We start from the raw sequence: 21,952 nt of genomic DNA, 5'->3' as shown, positions 1-21,952 counted from the left end.
TCGTGGTCAAATATTTTTTGGCGCGAACGGATGAAATATTTGAATGTTTTCAAACTAATCGGAGATTTAATTTGAAAAAAAAAAGAAAAAAAAACAAGAAAAAACTAAACGAAAGAAAGTTAAGCTTTTCATTTCTCGAATTTTAATTATAATTCAAAAAACAAAGAAAACAATAAAATAAATCATCTATGAATAATAAAGAGTAATAATAAAAAAAAAATAAAATAAAATAAAAGTGAGGTAAAAATATCTTGCGTATGTATAAAAAAAAAAGATGGGACGAATTAATCGAGTATAAAAAGAAAAAAAAAGAAAGTGAAAAAAGAAATGAACAATAGTTAACATTTTAATTTTAATTTTAATTTTAATTTTTTTTTTTTTAAATTGATAAGTCGCAAAAGCTGATAATGGTGTTAGTGTATCACATATACTATCTACCTGCCCGTGACATAATATATGATACGTTTGGATCACGTCAATATTCTCTTTCGTCGTCATTGGTGTATAACAGCAACTCGAAGGAAAGAAAACCGGCAAACCCGTCCACGTTTCTTCGACAGTCGTCGTTTAGGACCGGCAACGTGCAGTGAGTGCTCCTGAACAATCGAATTTTTCTGTTAGGATACTTTTCCAGGATGGTCAATCGTATCACTTCAATATCTTTGATAGTAGGTTAGTAGAAATTATGATCAATATCAATCAATAGATCAAATTTTATTTTTTATGTTTAATTTTATTATTATTTAAAAATATATATAGTTTTTTTTTTTTAAATATATTTTATGTACAAAATTATAATATGGTAATATTTGATATATTTGTTAATTCATAATTAGGTTAATCACCGACTATTAAGTTGATTTTTATTTTACAAAATTATTTCAATATTAAATTTGTATTTTATTATTTTAAACTTACAATTTTTTATTTTTTTTTTACTAAATATTATATATATATATATAGATATATATAGAATAATTTGTTATATATAATTTGTAATAATTTATAATAATTTAATATATATTATATTCTATTATAATAAGTAAATGAAATCAAAATATTATTATATATAATATAAATTAAATATATAAAAAATTTAATATATATTCTATATTATTTTATATAATTATATAAATTATAATTAATATAATTTAATATATTATATATAATTTGTAATAATTTAATACATATTTTATATTATTTTATATAATTATATAAAAATAATATTTATTATAATTTAATATATTATATATATGATTTGTAATAATTTAATATATATTATTATATATAATATAAATATTTAATAATATTTAATATAATATAAATTAAATATATAAAAAATTTAATATATATATATATTATAATTTTTATTTTAATTAGTAAAATAAAATATTACAATTATAATACAAGAAACTAATTAATATTTGATCAAAGGGTCAACATTACATATTATACTAATCGATTAAATATAAAATAATATATAACAATAATTTTCCTTTTTACTAAATGCGTGATAAAAGAATAATAATAATAATAAAAATAATAATAATAATAATATTGTTTATGTCTATCGTTAATTAACACGTAGTAAATACGTTCGATTGTACTTATTATACTATAAAGAAACATCTTGTTCTCTTCTTCATTAATTCAATAATTACTTTCGTTATAATTATTTGATGAAGACCAACCACGATGATCAATCGATCTTATTTACAACAACTGATCTTCTTCGTAATTATTATTATTATTTTTTTTTTGTTCTCTCATCGTTAATCGTTGAAAAATAATCGAGAAGATGGTTAATAAGCATTCAATTACAGCTGTCAACAACAACTGTTGCTTGTAATAATCGATTCTATCTAAATAACACATATATATATATATATATATATATATATATATATATATGGTGCACACACATTGGTAATTTTTATGAGAATAAAATACTATGGGAAAATATCAACATTTTATTTCATTTAAATAGGTTTTGATTAATTAATTATTTCTTTTCCTTGTTTTTTTTTTTTTTTTTTTTTTTTTATTTACTTACTTACTTACTTTTGATCTATGAATATCATTCTAATTTTTATTTTATCTTCCGAATGTATTTATTTATTTTTTTTTTTTATGTATCAGTGAGATAAGTAAATAAATAAATTGTCGAGATTATCAAATTTAAAATGAATACACAAATCTTGTTTTTTCTTTTTTTCTCGATTCATGATTGACCTAATTTATTTCACATTAATGTTATTTGAATTGAATGATAAAAAAATCAGAAATACAAAAATTTCTTTTCTAAATTATTTTCATTTAATATACATACTGTCATAATTATCGGCACATATATATATATATATATATACATGTGTATGTATGTATGTATGTATATATGTATGTATATATATGTATTTATGTGTGTGCTTATGTATTGTTTAATCGTCTTACTAATTAACATCGTTTAAATTACCACTTGAAGTGTAATCGTGCAATTATTAAACCACGACCAGTTCGATTTTTTCTCGATTATAATTTCTCTCATTTATCTAATTAACTTTGACCGAACCAATTTGTTCGGATCAAGTATTACGTAATTATTATTATTATTATTATTATTATTATTATTATTATTGTTTTTTTTTTGTTCTGTAAGAAATATCTTCTTCTTTATAAAAAATCATTCGCGTTGGATCACAATTGATATTATTATGTGTGTGTGTGTGTGTGTTTTCTTTTTTTTCAAAATAAAATTTATATTATAATTATTTTCTTTAACCAAAAAAAAAAAAAAAAAAAACAAGAACAAAAAGAAACCTCTCTTCCTTTCCCCCCCCCTCCCCGATCAAAAAAAGAAACAAAAATTCTTTGAAATTAATAATTATTGTTAATTAATAATTTTCTATTGATTTTTCCTTCTTCTTTTTTTTTCTAGGTTTTTTTATTTTATTCGATTCGCACACATCCACACACACACACACACACAAAAATTGGTTTGTGTTAAAAAAAAAAAAACAAAAAAAAAAGAAAAAAAAATGAAACAAAAATTCTTTCTAATATTAATGATATTTTTGATTAGTCTTTTTTATTTTTTGTTTTATTCTATTTCCACACACATACACACACACACACACACACACAGAGTAAAATTGATTTCCTTTAAATTTTCTTTCTTCTTTTTATTCTGTACTTTTCATTTGTCATTTTAAATTGCAATATAAAATTTCTTTTGTAATAAATATATAAAATAAAAATAATAATAATATAGTTATGATATTTATATATACATTTAGTATAATAAAATGGTTAGAGAGATAGAGAGAGAGAGAGAGAGAGAGAGAGAGAGACAAAGAGAGAGAGAATATTTTTGATATGATCTATAATATGTAGATCTAACGTAGTTGATAGGATAGATCGCGTGTTTTTCTTGAAAAACTAACTAACTGTTCATACGTTATTTCTCATTGAACGATACCAACACGGATACACATAAAATTGAGCTTTAGTTCGTTTTCGTAAAATTGCTCTAGAATGAAGAAGAATGATGATGATAATGATGATGATGATGATGATGATGCACCAACGTCCTCAATGTTTCATTACAAAGAAAAAGATATAAAATTCAGTACGAGTATAATAATATAATAATTGTCTCTAATTTCTTTTTCACGCTTTTAATGTATCAACCTCACACACACACACACACACACACACACACACACACATATATATATATATATATATATATATAATTAATTAATTATGAATTATTATTTTTTACTTAAATATTCTAATATTAATTTAATTGATAATTAATTTTATAATTATTATTTTAATATAAATAATTATTATATTAAATTTATTTATTTTATAATATTTTTTTAATATTTATATATTTTATTATATATTTATTATATATTTTAAAATTATTTATTTAATATTTAATTTAATATATATATATATATTAAATTATATAATTTAAATTTATAAATATATAAATTAAATTATACAAATATATACATATATATAATGTTTTTGGTTTTAATTGGTATAATATATTTGGTTTTTGTAATTAATTGGTATAATATATATATATATATATATATATATATATATATAATTATATTATTATTATTTTTTTATTTATATATATTTGGTATTAATTGGTATAATATATTTGGTTTTATTATTATATAATTTAATACAATAATTATAAATTATTATTATAGATATATATGAATTAAGAATATTTAATTGAAAAACCAAAAAAGTGAATACAAAAATACGATTGATTAAAAGAAAAAAAAAGAAAACCAATTCTTCTCGTGATTCCAAATGAAACAACAACAACAAAAAAAAAAAAGAAAAGAAGAAAAATATAATCGTTAAAATTTTTTAATTAATTCCACCATAAAGAAAAAAGAAAACATTTCTAATAAAAATGTATATTATAAAAAAAAAAAAAAAAAAAAATGAAAATATACTAAGTATCTCCAAAAAAAAAAAAAAAGCTAAAGGTGTAATCAAATAAAATTTTGTTTGTTCTTTTTACGTAAATTCGACAGTACAAATTAAAATATGTGAATAAAATCAAATGGAAGAAGAAAATAAGAGAAAAAAAAAAAGAAATTAAATAAGATAAAAAAAAAAAAAAGAAAAAAGAAATTAATTAATTACAATTAAAAATAGATATATCATCGTTGGGGGGAATTTCATCAGTTAATTGAAACGTGTAGAAATTTTTAATACAAATAATACCAATACCAAAAATGCTCTTGTGTATAAATGATAAATTGTAAAACAAATAATGTATAAATATTTAATAACGTAAACGTTATTCGAGCATAAGAAAAACAAGTTAAATATAGAATTTAAAGAAGAAGAAAAAGAACAAGAAGAACAAGAAGAAGAAGAAGAAGAAGAAAAAGTGGTGGAAGAAAGGAGGAGAGTGAAGGAAAAGAAAAAAAAAAAGAAAAAAAAAATAATGAACTTTAATGAGCAATATTTGCCATTTAAACGTTGCCTGTTGATTACCCACGGTTTGACTAATTAAAAACGACTCGTTGACTCGTCAAAAAAATTTACCACACCAAATTTCATTTCATTTTAATATTAAATATATATAGATATATATGTATATATATTAACATATTAACATACATTCGATTAAATAATAATAATAATTAATATTATTTATAATGCACACGCATTGTGTAAATTTATTTTCAATGATGATCTCGTTTTACGCACGTGCGTTTTTTCTTTTTTCTTTTTTTCTTTTTATTATTTATTGTGAAATGTTGACGAGTTTGCATTACAATGTGAAAGAAAATTCTTTTTTTTTTTTTTCAATTATGAAAAATTTATTGTTATATCATCATTTTTAACGAATTAATCATAACGATTGAATAAGCATTGAATAATACATAAGTAATTGAATAAAATAAAAAAATAAAAAAGAAAGAAAGAAAAAGAGAAATTGTGTTAACAGATATCGTATGATGATCGATCATGATTTATAGATCGATAAATTAAATGATAAATTGTATAAATTAATTAATATTATATAATTATAATATATTATAAGTATATCAATTTTATGTAATAATTTATATAATAATGTTATTAATATAATTACAATAATATATAATAATATAATAATATAATAAAACAATAAAATAATAACACAATAAAATAATAATATAATAAAATAATAATTTAATTATAATTATATAATCAAATAATAATATAATAATATAATAAAACAATAATATAATAATATAATAATATAATAATATAATAAAATAATAAAATATAATATTGTATAATAATTAAATAGTATTGATCATTTAGAAAATATTTTGTCATAAGAGAAAGAATTTTTTTTTTTTTTTTTTTTTTTTTTACAAGATATTAAATATTTTACAAATGTTGCATTGGTGTTATTCGCGTTACTCACGAATTTAGATTATCAGTTGTTCTACACACACGGATAATGTTCTATCGGAATATTCTTCAGAATCTCTAAAAAAGACACGAAAAGAAAAACATATAATAAAATACTTATTACACACAAACATACATCTCTATATATATATATATATAATTATAATTATAATTATATATCATATATATCATGTATTAAATGACGCGAGTTAATCAAAGATTAATGACGTCAATATATTCCACATACGTATTTTATTTATTTTCAGAAAACAATAATGGATTCAAAGATGGTAGCGCGGATTTTGAAAAGGCGATCAAATATTGTGGTAAAATTAAATTGAATTTATTATTTTTAATATAAATATATATATATATATATATATATATATATATATATATATATATATATTTTTCTTTTTTATTTTTATTTTTATTTTATTTTTTTTTATTTTTTCATTGCTGCTCAGTCGGTAATAAAACACATAATATATTTTTTATATTTTAAATAAATTCTACATTATTATTTTATTTTATTTTATTTTATTTATTAAATATTTTTGTAATGTATTTTTTTTTTTTATATATAATTTCCATATTTTTATTTTATTCTATTCAATTTTATTTTATTTTATTTTATTTTTTAAATATTTCTATAATTTTTTTTTTTATAAATTATACACATTGTTTTTTTATTCTATTGTATTTTTTTTATTTTATTTTATTTTATTTTATAAAATAAATATTTCTATATAATGTATTATTTTTTTAAATTACACAATTTTTTTTTATTGTTTGATTTTATTTATAAATATTTTCCAATACGAAATTAATATTAGAACATTACCTCGTTAAACTGTAAATGTACAAATGGATAATATTTATTCTATTTTATTTTATTATATTTTATGTAATTTTATAAAATAAATATTTCTATATAATGTATTATTTTATAAATTACACAATTTTTTTTTTTATTGTTTGATTTTATATATAAATATTTTCCAATACGAAATATAATATATTTGTGCCCATAATTATGAAAGTGGGTCTAAGTCAAAATTAAAAAAAAAAAAAAAACAAAAAAAATCAGTTTATTAATTATTACGCGTCACATTATTTTAAATTAAATAAATTCAATGTAATTTGAAAACGATATTGTCAAAAATCAATTGTCAGATAATGTTTGTTATTTCAATATTACATAGAATTCATTTATAATGTTTAAATAAAAAGGAGGAGAGAGCGGTGTTAAGAGGATGTGGTGGTAGTAAGAAGAAGTTAATAAAGGTGTACTTGTGTATAGGTGTAATTGTAAAAATGTATATTTGTAAAGAGGTATTATATTAAAACGGGTCGACGCACCCCATGTATCCCGAAAGGGAATCATTATTTTAAATAAAAAAAAAATAAAATAAAATGTTCAAATAAAAATCTTGAAATATCTCGAAACAAGAGATACATTACTTAGACCATTTTCATACTTATGGGCACATTTGAACCTCGTCAAACTGTAAATATATCAAATGTATAATATTTTGTGTCTTGTCTTGTTTTGGTTGTTTCAATTACAAAATTATAGGATACGGAAGGTTTCATTATGGTTTGATGTTCCTCTGCGGTATGATGTTCGTTTCCGTAGGTTTTCAAAATGGAATAAGTGCGTACATTTTACCATCGGCACAATGCGATTTAAAATTGTCTTCCGAAGATAAAGGTCTTTTAAATGTTGGCTTTCTTATTGGTTAGTTCACATCACACATCATTTATAATAATAATAATATAATTTGATTACATAAATGTTATCATTGAAAAAAAAAAAGAAAAAAATCATCCTTTTTGTTTTCTTTTTCTTTGTTTTTTTTTTTTTTTTTCTTATATTTGTTGTTTCATTTTTAGGTGGTGTTATCAGTTCACTCGTATGGGGTATTTTTGCTGATGCTTATGGTAGAAGAAACGTTTTATTATTGACACTTATTAGTGACAGTATTATATCAATAATCTCAAGTTTTTCACAAAGTTTCAATACTTTATTAATATTCCGTGCCATCAATGGATTCACGTTAGTATAAATTTAATCGTAAAAATGAACAAAACAATTGTTTCAATTATTGAATCAGTATTTTATTTGTTTAATAAGTATTTAATTAAATTAATTAAATAATTAGTTTAGTGTTGAATTAAATTAATTAAATAATTAATTTAGTATTTAATTTAATTAATTAAATAATTAGTTTAGTATTTAATAAAAAAAATATCAGTATTTAATTAGTTTAGTATTTAATAAAAAAAAATATCAGTATTTAATTAGTTTAATATTTAATAAAAAAAAAATATCAGTATTTAATTAGTATAATATTTAATTAAAAAAATATCAGTATTTAATTAGTTTAGTATTTAATAAAAAAAAATGTCAGTATTTAATTAGTTTAATATTTAATAAAAAAAATATCAGTATTTAATTAGTTTAATATTTAATAAAAAAAATATCAGTATTTAATTAGTTTAATATTTAATAAAAAAAATATCAGTATTTAATTAGTTTAGTATGTTATATTAAAACAATTGTTTAAAATTAAAATCAGAATTTGTCGATTGATCATTTTAATTGTATTATTTTATTTTTATTTTATTTATTTATTTTTTTTTATTTTTTTAACAGAATTGGTGCACCAGGATCATTGATCTACACATATTTAGGTGAATTTTATCCAGAAAAGTACAGAGCTAAAAGTATTTGTTACGTTAGCTTTTTCTGGACATTATCTTGGCTGATATTACCTGGTAATTTATTTTTATTTTTTTTTTTTTTTTAAGTTTTCTTTGTCACATTTAAGGAATTTTCATTTGATCAATTATGTTAACAGGTTTAGCATGGGTAATCATACCACTGACAATTTCAATTGAGTTCAATGGTATTGCATACAATTCATGGAGACTTTTATTAGCAACGATAAGTTTACCAGCGTTATTGGTAGCATTGGTTACATTTACATATCCTGAAAGTCCGAAATTTTTAACATCTTCTGGCAAAACTGACGAAGCTTTGAGAATATTAAAAAAAATTTATTCTATTAATACTGGCAGAAAGGAAGATGATTTTCCGGTAAGAGAATGTTGTTTAATCAATTAAATTAAATAATAAATAATAAATAATATTAGGTTGGTAACTAAATCATTGCTGATTTTAAAAAGCCACCTATCCACAAAATACGCAATAATTTTATTACTTTATTATTAATTAATTATATAAATATATAAATTATTATTATATATATATTATTAATATTATAATTATATCTTCTTAATGTATATAAAAATTACGTGTCACGTTGTTTGTCCTCAATGAACTCTTAAACTACTGAACCAATTTGAATCAAATTTTACACACTGTGTGCAGTTTCATCCAACTTGAAAGATAGGATATCTTAATATATATAAATTACGTGTCACATTGTTTGTCCGCAATGAACTCCTAAACTACTGAATTGATTTGAATCAAATTTTACACACTGTGTGCAGTTTCATCCAACTTGAAATATAGGATAGTTTATATATATCTCAATTTATAATCGCAATTATTTGTTTATTAACAAACGAGTCATGATTATCTCTGTTAGTTCGATAAGATTCTAAGAGATGGTGGTATAAGGTAATTCGTTGATTTAAAAACGTGTGTATCGGACTGATTATGAGCCACAGCAACACGTGACCGAACATCCCTAGTAAATAAATATAATATAATTTTAATTTATATAATTATAATATTAATAATATATAATTAATTTTATTAAATTAATAAACTATATAACATATATATTTTTAATATATAAACATACAGGTGAAAATTCTTTTATCCGAGAATATAACGAAATCAGGGAAAGAAGGTACTTCATTATCAATCCTAAACACATTTACAGTATTATTAAAAAATATATGGTTTCAATTGAAGTTTATTACGTCAATGCCACTTTTAAAATACGCCATACTTATCTGGACCATATTCTTCACCAATATGTTTGGGTACGTTTCAACTATAAATTCTTCATAATATCCAATTACAATAAACCCTCATTGAAACCCATCGTCAAACAGATACGAACAAACATCATTTCAGATCTTTTAATTATTATTATTATTATTATTATTATTATTGTTTTAATGTTTTTAGTTATTACGGATTAGGTTTATGGCTTCCAGAACTTTTCAATCGTTTTGAAATTTATCAAAATCTTCATCCTAATGCAAGCATACCCGTTTGCGATTTAATAAGGCAAACTGATACATCGAATCATACGACTATGAAACCAACTATGTTAAATGAATCGGTTATCCTATTTCCATTGATGAATGAGACTGAAGAATGTATTAGCATTATGGATAAGAAGGTCTTTATTAATGCATTAACGATCAATGCTGTTTGTTTATTGGGTAATATAGCATCTGGTTACTTCATAAATCGTGTTGGTCGTAGAACCATACCAGGTGAATAAATCAATTATCTCATTACGATTATTATTATTATTATTATTATTATTATTATTACATTTATTATTAATCATCAATCATTATTATTTTTTTTTTTTTTTAATGACTATACTAATTATTCTTATTTTTGTTTGTAATTTTTAGTAACAACGATGTTGGTAGCAGGAATATTTGGTTTGGCGACATATTTCGTTAAATCATCGATACAAATACTGGTAGTTACCTGTATATTTTCATTGGCAATAGCAACTGCTAATTTTGTAATAGGAAGCATAGTGGTCGATATTTTTCCAACGCATGTTGGTGCGATAGCAATCTGCATGATGACATGCTTCGGTAGGTTAGGTGCCATCGCGAGTAATTTGGCCTTTGGTATGTTACTCGATATCAGTTGCGAGGTACCAATATTCTTGGTTGGAAGCATTGTTATCGGTAAGTTTTTGATAATCTTTATTACTTTATTTTCTTTTCTTTTCTTTTCTTTTCTTTTCTTTTCATTTCATTTCATTTCATAATTTGATTATCGTGATAAATTGTTTATTATGCAATTGTAATTTAGATCAAAAGCATTTTTTTACGACGACATTTAATTGATGATATATATCGATTGATTTTGATTTATGATCTGTGGTTTTTTTTCTTTTTTTCATTTTCTTTTTTTTTTTTTTTCATTCTTCTGTGTTTCTTCTTTTTTAGTCGGAGGTATCCTTGGATTGTTACTGCCATTGAAAAAAAGTTGAAAGGGGACAAATTATCTCGTACAAAGTGGAAACATCACCAAAGCTCACAGCGCACAGTTGTTTTTTTTTTTTTTTTTTTTTTTTTTTTTTTTTTTTTATCAATTCCCCCAGAATTTCTCGTAATACGCAATACTAGTCTCGTATAGTTGTTTAAAATTGATTTTTATTATGAGGGACTATTATTATTATGGATCGGGAGATCCTTAACACGTTGATACGCCACGTCAGTCATTGATGGCTGACATTAGACATTTGGTTTAAGCTGCGTCAGTCACCACTGACTGACAGCGTATAATATGACATTTCTAAGCGGCACACGTGGCCTGACAGGGGACTTAAAAATGGGCGTGGTGCTCAACGTGTGTTTAAATAATTTTATTTATTGAAAGTAGGTTGTGTATATATATATATATATATACAATACATAGTATGAAAAGTATATGAATAATGCAATAAGAACGATAACTTTTGAATTTTTGCTTAAAAGGAAATGAAATTTTTCAAGTTTTTTCTTTATTTTATTCAAAATATTATTATTATTATTATTATTATTTGTATTGATTAATCAATCAATTTATCGACGGGGAAAAGTAATAATAGAAATTCATCATTATCGAGTAAGTCTTACCGACTGGGGCATTACCGACTGTGTACATTTTTACCGACAGTGTACATTACCGACAACTTATCGACGTTGTTCCAAAGTGCTGCCTTCTTGTGGAATAAAAAACAAATATTATTCGTAGAATATCGTCGATAAGTCAGAACTCTATAAGATATCATTCGATATCGCCACTTTTTGATAAAATTGACAATAAGAAAGTAAAAAAAAAAAAAAAGAAAAAAAGGATCGCAACGTTAAAAGAAAATCGGTACGATTTAATTGAATGTTATTATCTTTCTTTTTTTTTTTTTGGAAAAATAAAATCTATCATTAAAATAATACTCATTTCTGTGAAATACGAACACACATACCAAATGTAAATAAAAAAAAAAAAAACAAGAAAAACTTATTTTGAACGAATCAAATTTAATTCCATCGTCACCTCATCATTGTAAAATAAAATAAAAAAAAATAAGAAAAACAATAATTAATAATTTTAATAAATTGCAAAAAAATGTGAATATTCTTTTTTTATTATTTTTTTTTTTTTTTTTTTTCAAGTGCATACACTTGCTTGCATCGTATTTTTATATCATATTCTCGACAGTGAGAGAAAAAATTTAGAAATATAAAAAAAAAATACAACATACACACACACACACACACACAAACGATTTAATGAATCACGTCATTTGTGAAAAAGGTTCACTGGCCTTGATCCAAAAGAAAAATATCAAAACTATCTTTTTATCTCTATCTTTCTCACTCTTTCGCATTTTTCTATTCTAACTGAAGAAGCTTATCATAGGAGACACAAATAAAAAAAGCCTTAGAAAACTTTCGATCCTGACGAATAATAAAAGAGGATTTTAAAAATGTTTTCTGGCACAACCAAACCTATTCCCCTTTTATTCTACAAAAGTATAATAACCATTGAAATATTTTCTTTCCTTTTCTCATCCCCTTACTCTCTCTCTCTGTCTCTCTCTTTTTATTTATTTTTCAGATAACAAAATTCAATAGGAGTTTCAATTAACATATTTTGCAATTAAATTTAAATGTAAAACTTGTCGACCATTTTTCCCGCCAACTTCTCTCATTATAGTTTCTTTTCAATTTTTCAAAATGGCGAATTTAGTTGAACACGCAAGTATTTCGTTTGTATGCATGTGTATGTTTTTTTTTTTACAATGAAATTTGATGTAAAACTTGTCAATCATTTTTCCCGCCAACTTCTCTCACTTGTTTCATTTCAATTTTTCAAAATGGCGAACATAAACACTCAAGTATTTTATTTCTATGTTATTATTAATATGTGTTGTGTGAGTGTAATTCATGCTTTGATAGATATTTTTCTAGGCACAATAAGGCATTATAAACGTTTTATTATTCAGATAGTTGTTAAATGTCTTACAATGAATTATTTTTGGTAATTATAATATACTTACACAAATGTATGCGTTTATGAGAAACGACGACGACGACGACGACGACAACGACAACGATGATCAAAATAACGATGACGATGACGATGATCATTGAAGAATACAACGTAGAAGAAGAAGAAGAAGATGATGATGATGATGATGAATAAAACGACGATGACGAGGAATATAGGACGAAGGATGAGAAGGACAACGATGAAAAAACGAAGAAACGACGAAGACAACAACATAATTAATTTTTTTTCTCTTTTTTTTTTTTTTTCTTTTTCTTTTCTATAAATAATGCTGATCCTCGGGTTACGTAATTTCTAAAAACTATATTTACAACAAGGAAAGCAGCCTTTTTGTCGTTGTTAAATCGTAATATACGAAATTATTATTTATTATTATTATTATTATTATTATTATTATTATTATTATTCATTATTAATATTATAATATTATTATTATTAATATTTTTATTATTATTATTATTATTAATATTAATATTATTGACTCTCGCGCTTATTTTCCTTGCTCTCGTTTTATCGTAATGTGTGTGTTGTTTTTTTTTTCTTTTCCTTTTTTCCTTTTATTCATTTATTTATTTATATTTTTATTTTTTTTTTTTTTTTTTGTTAACTTTTACATTTATTCATCGTTCCTCATTCGTTCCTCTTTTTTTTTTTTGTGTAATTTATTTTTCATTTTAATTTCAAATTCTTTCTTCCTTTCTTATTTATTTTGTTTCTTTTTTTTTTGGATTATTAAATCGTAGGTGTATACACACAACATAAAAGAGATGTTCTTTTTCTTTCGTTGTTTTTTATTTGTTTATTACTTATTATTTATTGATTTATTAAATTAATTTCTTCTTATGGGATTCGTTCCTCCCCCCTACTGTTGTTTCATTTTTATTCAATAAAAATTTTCATATCGGAAGACGATCGATGAAATAAAATAATCAATAACAAAATAATCATCGCACATAATAATAATAATAATAATAATAATAATAATAATAATAATAATAATAATATTGGGTTGTCCGGTAAAGTTTGTGCCGATTATGTTGAAATATGTTTTTGTAATTTAAGTTTTGTTGTTGTTGTTGTTGTGGTATATATAATAAGTGCCATTTTGTTTCACACACTTTTTCTCCATCTTTGAGAGTAATTTACAAAATTTTTTCAGGTTTTTTTTTTTTCTAGCAAAATAACTTTAATGCCATCTATCGGAAATCGGCACGAACTTTTCGGACAATCTAATAATAATAATAATTTTTCTGTATCAATTATTATTATTATTATTATTATTATTATTATTTTTATTATTATTTTCATTGAGATAATAAAATCTGTGATTTGATCCTTTGATCGACTTCCGTGTATGTGTTGTTGTTGTTGTTGTTTGTGTATATAATGTTTATGTTTGTGTATGATGTGTGTGTGTGTGTGTGTGTGTGTGTGTGTGTGTGTGTCTTATCTTGCGGCAAGAGAGACTAGAGTCGCATAATTCGTATTTTATCATTGTCCTTGATTGAAGAATCTTCCCATGCATGCGTACATGTGTGCATTTAAGTAAACAAATACTTGCACAACTCGTTGATGACGATGCTCGGTGGATAATAAATATTATTTTTTATTTTTTTGTTTTTTTTTTTTTTTTTTTTTACATATAATTCGAATCATTTCTTTTCTTTTCTCTTCTTCTTTTTTTTTTTAGGTTAGTTTTCATAGTATATTTGTTTTATATATATATATAAGTATTTTATTTATTTTTTTTTGTGCGTAGGAAATTTGTATTATCAAAATATGGCTATCGATCAACCCGCGTTGTTATTATTATTATTTTATTACTATCATTACTATCATAACTATTATTAATATTATTATTATTATTATCATTATTATTATCTTATTACTATTACTATTATTATTGTTATTTATTATAATTATTGTTATTTAATATTATTATTATTATTAATTACTATTATTATTATTATTCATTGTTATTATTATTATTATTATTATTAATTATTAATTATTAATATTATATTTATTACTGTTTCTCTCTATTTTTTTTGTTTTTGTTTTGCATGTAACGATTTTAAATGGCAATTGCATGGCGATTGAAAAACCATATTTGTTTTTTTTTTTTATTTTGTGTAACAACAAAAAGTGAGAAAAAACAAAAAATCATAGAATATGCCATGAAGATTAAAAACATTCAACAATCTTTGACTAAAAGCAATAAAAATTTCTAATCAAATCTTACCCCCTCTTTTCCCTCCCCACCCCCACTCCCGTCACCACCGAGCATTGTCAAAAACACATGCACTGTAGCTTCTTTTTTTCTTGTCCTTTTTGTTTATTATTATTATTATTATTATTATTATTGTGTTATACACAAAAAGTTAACAATTGTAACGTATCTGGATTATTATTGGCCCGTTGTTAATCGGTTCGGTAGAATTGAAATGGGGATTTACAATTTTGTATAAAAAAAAAAAAAAAACAAAGAAAAAAAGAAACCCAAAAAATAAAAATAAAAAGAGGTAGGAACGAATTTTAACAACAACAAAAAAAAAAAAGAAAGAAAATCATCGATATGAACACACACACGTGTCATTTTCCAATTATCCAATCATTTGTTTCCGCCATTTTTTTCTTGGTTGTCTCTATAATAAATTTTGTCGTATTTACATACACAACTATACAAATACAGCATAAATACGCAAATTCTTTCCCCGTTAATCTCTTTTTAATTTTTTTTTCTGTTTTTTTTTTTTTTTCGTTTTGTTTAATTCATTTGTTTGTTTGTTTTTTTTTGCTTCTTTTTCCTTTTTTTTTTTTCTTTTGTTTTATTACATATTACACATTTTGTAAGGACACATCTAAAATAAGGGCTTGCACATAAAGTGACGACATTTTGAAAATTTTCGATCGTTCCTTCGTTTATGTTTATTTTTATGTTTATGTTTATGTGTTTTGTGTATCTCTGTGTGTGTGTGTGTATATTTTACAACAAAAAAAAAGAAAATAATTAAAATTCAATATCCTGCAAAATATCGAAGCTGGATCGAAAAGTAATGGCGTCGTTACTACGCATGTCAAATTATATCTAACATTTGAAATAAAAAAAAAAAACCGATTGATATTTAAATTATTTAAATTATTATTACAAAATTTGCATATCAGATATAAAAAAAAAGGTTGTTGATAACGTGCCTAATTAATTGAATTAATTAATTCATTGAATTATTGAATATAATAATACAAAATTGTTATTAGAAACAAATTTGTTTGAATTTTGAGGTTAACACAAGCGACATTACTTTCCCGATCCACCCTAATACAATGAAACATTTATGTTTTTTTCTTAACAAAATCTTGCGACATTAAAAGAGTGTGTTGTGTAGTGGTGTATTTTTAATCCCTTTTTTTGTTCATCCCTTATCGGATGATATCGTTTATTAAATCGTTCATTTCCGTTTTTCTTAGGAAGAAAAAAAAAACAAAACAAAAAAAAAATTAAAGGAAGAAGACACACGATCTTAGCGAAGAAAAACGATGCAATTTAAACTCTCTCTCTCTCTCTCTCTCTCTCTCACACATTCTCTCTCTCTCTTGTTTTCTTTCATTCTCTCTCTTTCTTTGTTAAATTTTTCTTATCACAGTAGATAATAATTATTACTGTAGTACGAAATTACATTCACATTTTCTCTCTCTCTCTCTCTCTCTCTTTCATTTCCTGCAGCTGTTGCTGTTCTTTGAATTTGAACAGGCAGGCGCGTGCGTGTTTTCTTTTAGTTATATATATATATATATATATATATATATATATATATATATATATAAAAAAAAACAACAACAACAACAACAACTAAAAAAAACGCGAGCTCGGGTGAGAAGACGCAGTAATATACTGCGCCTGCATTCTTTCCTCATTCCTAAATATTGGTTGTTATATTGTGCACCAGGAAGGAAGATGAGAAGGCACAGTGTATTTACAAATTACAATGATCGTCGTTAAGAATATATAATATGTACACATTTAACAACACCCCTCATTAAACGGTAAGAAAACAAATGAATTAATTTTACCGAATGTGAGAGGTGTCTCTCTCTCTCTATTTAGAAATACAGATCTTATTTATAAGATGTCTCCCCCGGTCCTATTATTCAACCGATTCCTCGTTCTCCTCTAATTTCAAAGAAAAAAATAAAAAACAAAAGAAAAAGAAGAAGAAGAAGTTCATCTATTGTTCTTCAAGGTCGGACAAGATTGTTTTTCGGTGTCGCTATTTGTTTTTTACATGTTGAAATTGAATGACTTCCAACCAGGTTGAACAATTAATAATAATGATGATGATGATGATAATAATAATAATATCGCGAGTACGAGGAATATAGGAAGAAACTTTGACTTGTTGGTTGAATTAAAATGAGAATAATATGTAGCGAAGTTTATAATAATCCTCGCATGATCACTCGCGGATCACCTACACGGGGCTAATAGAACTTCGAGCCAACAGGGACAAGAGGTAACCTCCTGTCTCGAGTATTTGGGTCCCCAGCCTTTGGCGAAGCTGATGCGGACGGAGTTAATGTCGACAGGGCCCGATGAAAAACCGGAAGCTGCATTGTTATTGTTCCTCGAATTGCACCCTGGTCCGTTGTATGAAGAAGGAAGTTGTAAGACTTTGGCTCGGTCAAATATGTTCAAGCAAAAGCCCGGTGGCACTCGGTAGACCAACAGAGTTCGCGATTCCGGATCGTCTAAGGTCGGTGAGTTCACGAAGATCGGACTCTCCGATCTGTTGTACGCCCACACGCCGTCGGCTTCTTGGCTCAGCATGATACCTAAGAAAGGATAACAGTATATACTTGTGTTAAAGAAAGATTGAGATAAAGAGAGAATGAGAAATATCCTTTGCAATAAGATGATAATACCAGATAAAATAGATCTCAAATCAATCAATCAATCAATCGATCGATCGATTTAAACGATCTTTTTCAATAGAACAACTTACCGAGACCAATTTTACTGCGGGTTTTTAGTACCGAGGGTGGTGCTACGTGATTTTCTGCTAACGTTGACAAACATAGACCATTGCCATCATGTAATGAATCGAAAACGTTAACTGTTAACGGTTCAACGGGGTAAAGACGACCAACTCTACCACCAAGTTCCCAATACGCTAACGTGCACCATTCCTTTTGGTCAGTCTCCCCTGAAACAAATAAATATAAACAATTTATTATTATAATAATGAAAATAATAAATTACTCGGTCGATAAAGAAATTGTTGTATAGATTCCTAAAGATCTTTGAGATAGTTTTTCTTTTTTCTTCGATAAATTGAACACAGTCGATAAAGTAGAAACATCCTAAACGTGATACGATCACCGTAGGAAAAATGATCCTTATTTTGCGATAAAAATGGTTAAGTAGAACACACGTTTTAAAGGAATATATATATATATATATATACGTGCATTTCAACGAACCGAAAGAGAAAAAGAGAGGGAAAAAGAAGAAAGAGAACCTCGGAAAGTCCCACGCGTCTCGACTCGTTCGTTCATCGTGGGTAAGCAGCCGGCGCCAGCCAGATTCGAGACTAGACAAGAAGACAGAACACGATGGAGAAAGGGAACGGGAATCCGAAACGGGGGGATTTGGGGAGAAAGAGAACGAGAAGGAAGGAAGGAAGGAAGGAGAAGGAGGGCCAAGCAGGCAGGGCTGGAGGAATAAACGTTGGGGTGGGAGGTTAGGAGGGACAAAAAAGGGGGAAGTTAGAAGGTGCAGGTTGATGGGGTATGTTGGGCAATCGTTACCTGCCTTCTTCCGTTACCTAAGAATTTTCTCCTAACTTTTTGTTGCTTTTCCTTTTTTCATCAATAACTTCTCAAAAGTTTTTTTTTTTGAACGTAACCGTGCAATGTCGACACTTTATTTATCATTTAATGAAAGTTCAACATATAATTCCTCATAATCTTTTTTTATATTTTAAATCAACACATGAGGGGGAAGGGAAAAAGAGATCATGATCTATGAAAGAGGAAAAAAAGTTTGAAAAAAGGAAATGAACGATCGAAGTGTAATGGTGCGCCATCTTTGATATTTGTTAACGACCGATGGTAAAAACGATTTATCGACAATTTTTAATAGTGTGCGATAATTTAGGTGAATACTATATATATATATATATATATAATAGAACGATCGTGTATATATTATATATACATGTGTGAAAGTAATTTTAAAATTATACATATGTGTAGATGCACACATGTGTGTTCAGTGTGTTGCATTTATGTGCATAAGTAGAAAGAGAAGTGTAAGAATAAATCTCTTGAAACTTTAGGAATGTACATTTGAAAATACAGGATAATAAAAATCGTTAAATATCGATCGAGAATAACGTGTGGGATATTTGTGCAGAGATATAATTCGTGGTTATTATAAGGTTATAAGATTTGGAGGTTATGGTGGTAAAAGAAAAAGCAAAGAGAGTAGAGGAAAAGAGAGGAGAGTAGGATAGATAGAGGAAGAAAGGACGGAAGAAAGACAGAAAGAAAGAATGAGAGAGAAAGAGATGGTGTGTCGAAGCTCTTTCTCTCTCTCTCTCTCTCTCTCGCTCACTCTCTTTGCGTCGCGTAGAACTTGACGTGGGGTGAGAGGCGGGGTTCCTCTGCTTCCACCAGATAAAAATAGATATTACGAGTTTACCGCGGCGCCAAGATTGCGGGGTATCGCGACGATTACGTCATCGGTAGTAGCGCGAGTGGTTGGAGCAAGGACGCCTGTCGCGTCGCCCGTTGTCGTCGTCGTCGTCGTCGTCGTCGTAGTCATCGTAGTCGTCGTTGTTGTCCCTCATCGTTTGCGTTCAAAGTTTTTCGTCAATTGTTATTTTTCGATTTAAATATGGTTAAAAAAAAAACATGGCCGCTGTTTAGAACTAAACCGCCCGCCATATTGGAACTTAGGAAAATTCGCAGCGTGTTGATCGTCGTTGTCGTTTGCGTTCAAAGTTTTTCGTCAATTTTTATTTTTCGATTGAAATATGGTTGAATAAAAAACATGGCCGCCGTTTAGAATTAAATCGCCCGCCATATTGGAACTTAGAAAAATTCGCAGCGTTCAAATAATTCATCAAAAATTGAAAGCGTTTAAATGACAGATTTACAAAAACAAACAAAAATGTGCATTTATAAGCAAAAATTATTGCAAGAATGACGAATGACGAATTTGTCTTTTTTTAATGATTCCTTCTTCTTCTTCTTCTTCTTCTTTCTCTCTCCGTTGCACTAGACAGACAGAGAGAGAGAGAGAGAGAGAGAGAGGTGGTCTTTGACCAAGAGATATGAACACATTTTTCTCTCGAGGCGTAGTCGATAAAATTATACGCGAATCATTTTTGAGTATTGTAACTATGGCTACGTAAGAGTAATAAATGTGTGTATGTATTTACGTGTCTCTTTCTTTCTCTCTCTCTCTCTCTCTCTCTCTCTCTCTTTAAGTATATACATAAGATACATTGTATCTACATTGCGTATGTAAATACAGGTAAATACATAGTTTTGATTTTCTACAGTTAGACAAGACAGAAATTAGAGAGAACTCTGATACTCATTTTAATTTGAATTTGAGTGCACAAAGGTTAAAAGTTAGTTTAATATATCTCTGCGTTTTTTTTTCTTTTTTGTCTTTTTCTTTCTATTTTCTTTTGGATTACGGTCGTTTGTCTTTTAACTATCCACCGAGATATAAACCGCCCACTTGGCTTTATAGAAATGAGGCGCGCCAGACGCTCGAGGGTAATAAGTGCTTGAACGATCGATCGTTGATCTAACGTCGCGTATCCCCGTCCAAGATCCATGCACACACACACACACACACATACACATACACACGCAATAAGCATGCACGCTACTCACGTATACATATATATAATATTAATCTAATATTTATATATATATATTTTAATAATTTATTATATATTTAATATATTATTTTATTATATAAACAACAAATAGAGTAGATATGCATAAAAATTTGTATTATATTATTAAATAAACAATTCTTCCATCTATTATTCATATTCAATTAGTATTGATGAAGAAATAATTATAATTGACAATGAATAATTTCCTGAGATTCATAAATACGAGACGATTACTAATATTAATAATGATGATGATGATGATGATGATGATGATTTTTGTATGGTTCCTGTAGGTGTAAGAAAGAAATGAAATTATTGAAGAATAAATCCATGGATTCTAACGAAAAGATCATGGACACATCGAATTGCTCGCAACGCCTCGAAGATCTCTCAAGAAGTCGACCTTTCCTGTCGCATACCAATCGGCACGCAGCTTATATACGTAGTACTTACTTCATGGCAAGGTGTATCCTACGTAACTATACATATATATATGTGTGTGTGTGTGTGTGTATGCGTAAATACACCATCATACCGATGGAAGAAAGAGAGAGAGAAAAAAATACAAAAAAAAAATGTTCAAAGAGAAAGAGAGAGAAACATGCGACAGTGCCGGCTAAAGCATCTGTTAGTCTCGTTTGGAATGCGATATGATCGTTGAACGTTGGGTTGTCTCCTCTCATTTCAGGGATTACGAATTTATATCACACATTTACATATACATATCATCTATATACAAAAAAATGTATAGGTGTGTGTATCTTCTATTTATTTTTTTATTGTGTATATATTTTTTGTTATC

General features: G+C 25.7%; 2 protein-coding genes across 4 annotated transcripts in view; one reads left to right on the top strand and one right to left on the bottom strand.

Moving 5' to 3' along the window:
- The first annotated feature begins 390 nt into the window (after positions 1–390).
- On the top strand, positions 391–17,034 carry LOC107070092 (synaptic vesicle glycoprotein 2C). Of its 2 annotated transcripts, XM_089172258.1 has the most exons (10): positions 391–672; positions 6,213–6,272; positions 7,526–7,687; positions 7,843–8,005; positions 8,606–8,727; positions 8,811–9,049; positions 9,785–9,966; positions 10,115–10,428; positions 10,576–10,863; positions 11,128–17,034. In XM_089172258.1, the coding sequence occupies exons 1-10, from the start codon at positions 636–638 to the stop codon at positions 11,169–11,171; spliced, it is 1,611 nt and encodes a 536-aa protein (XP_089028384.1). In that variant the 5' UTR covers positions 391–635; the 3' UTR covers positions 11,172–17,034. The 2 variants fall into 2 exon arrangements, with proteins under 2 accessions (XP_089028384.1, XP_089028383.1); XM_089172257.1 differs by lacking the exon at positions 11,128–17,034 and having other exon boundaries at positions 10,576–11,094.
- Positions 14,876–21,952, bottom strand: part of Dad (Daughters against dpp) — a 66,762-nt gene continuing 59,685 nt past the window's right edge. For both annotated transcript variants that reach the window (XM_089172256.1, XM_015327957.2), the window contains exons 6-7: positions 18,235–18,435; positions 14,876–18,064 (exon numbers count right to left, since the gene is read on the bottom strand). In XM_089172256.1, coding sequence (XP_089028382.1) covers positions 17,700–18,064; positions 18,235–18,435 — 566 coding nt within the window. In that variant the 3' untranslated portion in view covers positions 14,876–17,699. The remainder of the gene's footprint in view (positions 18,065–18,234; positions 18,436–21,952) is intronic.

The sequence above is a fragment of the Polistes dominula genome, unplaced genomic scaffold (genome assembly GCF_049000335.1).
Source record: "Polistes dominula isolate Pdom_NZ unplaced genomic scaffold, Pdom_raw_medaka contig_73, whole genome shotgun sequence".
NCBI classification, from domain to species: Eukaryota; Metazoa; Arthropoda; class Insecta; order Hymenoptera; family Vespidae; genus Polistes; species Polistes dominula.
The sequence above is the reverse complement of the archived record's forward strand: the minus strand, read 5'-3'. Positions and strand labels throughout refer to the sequence as shown.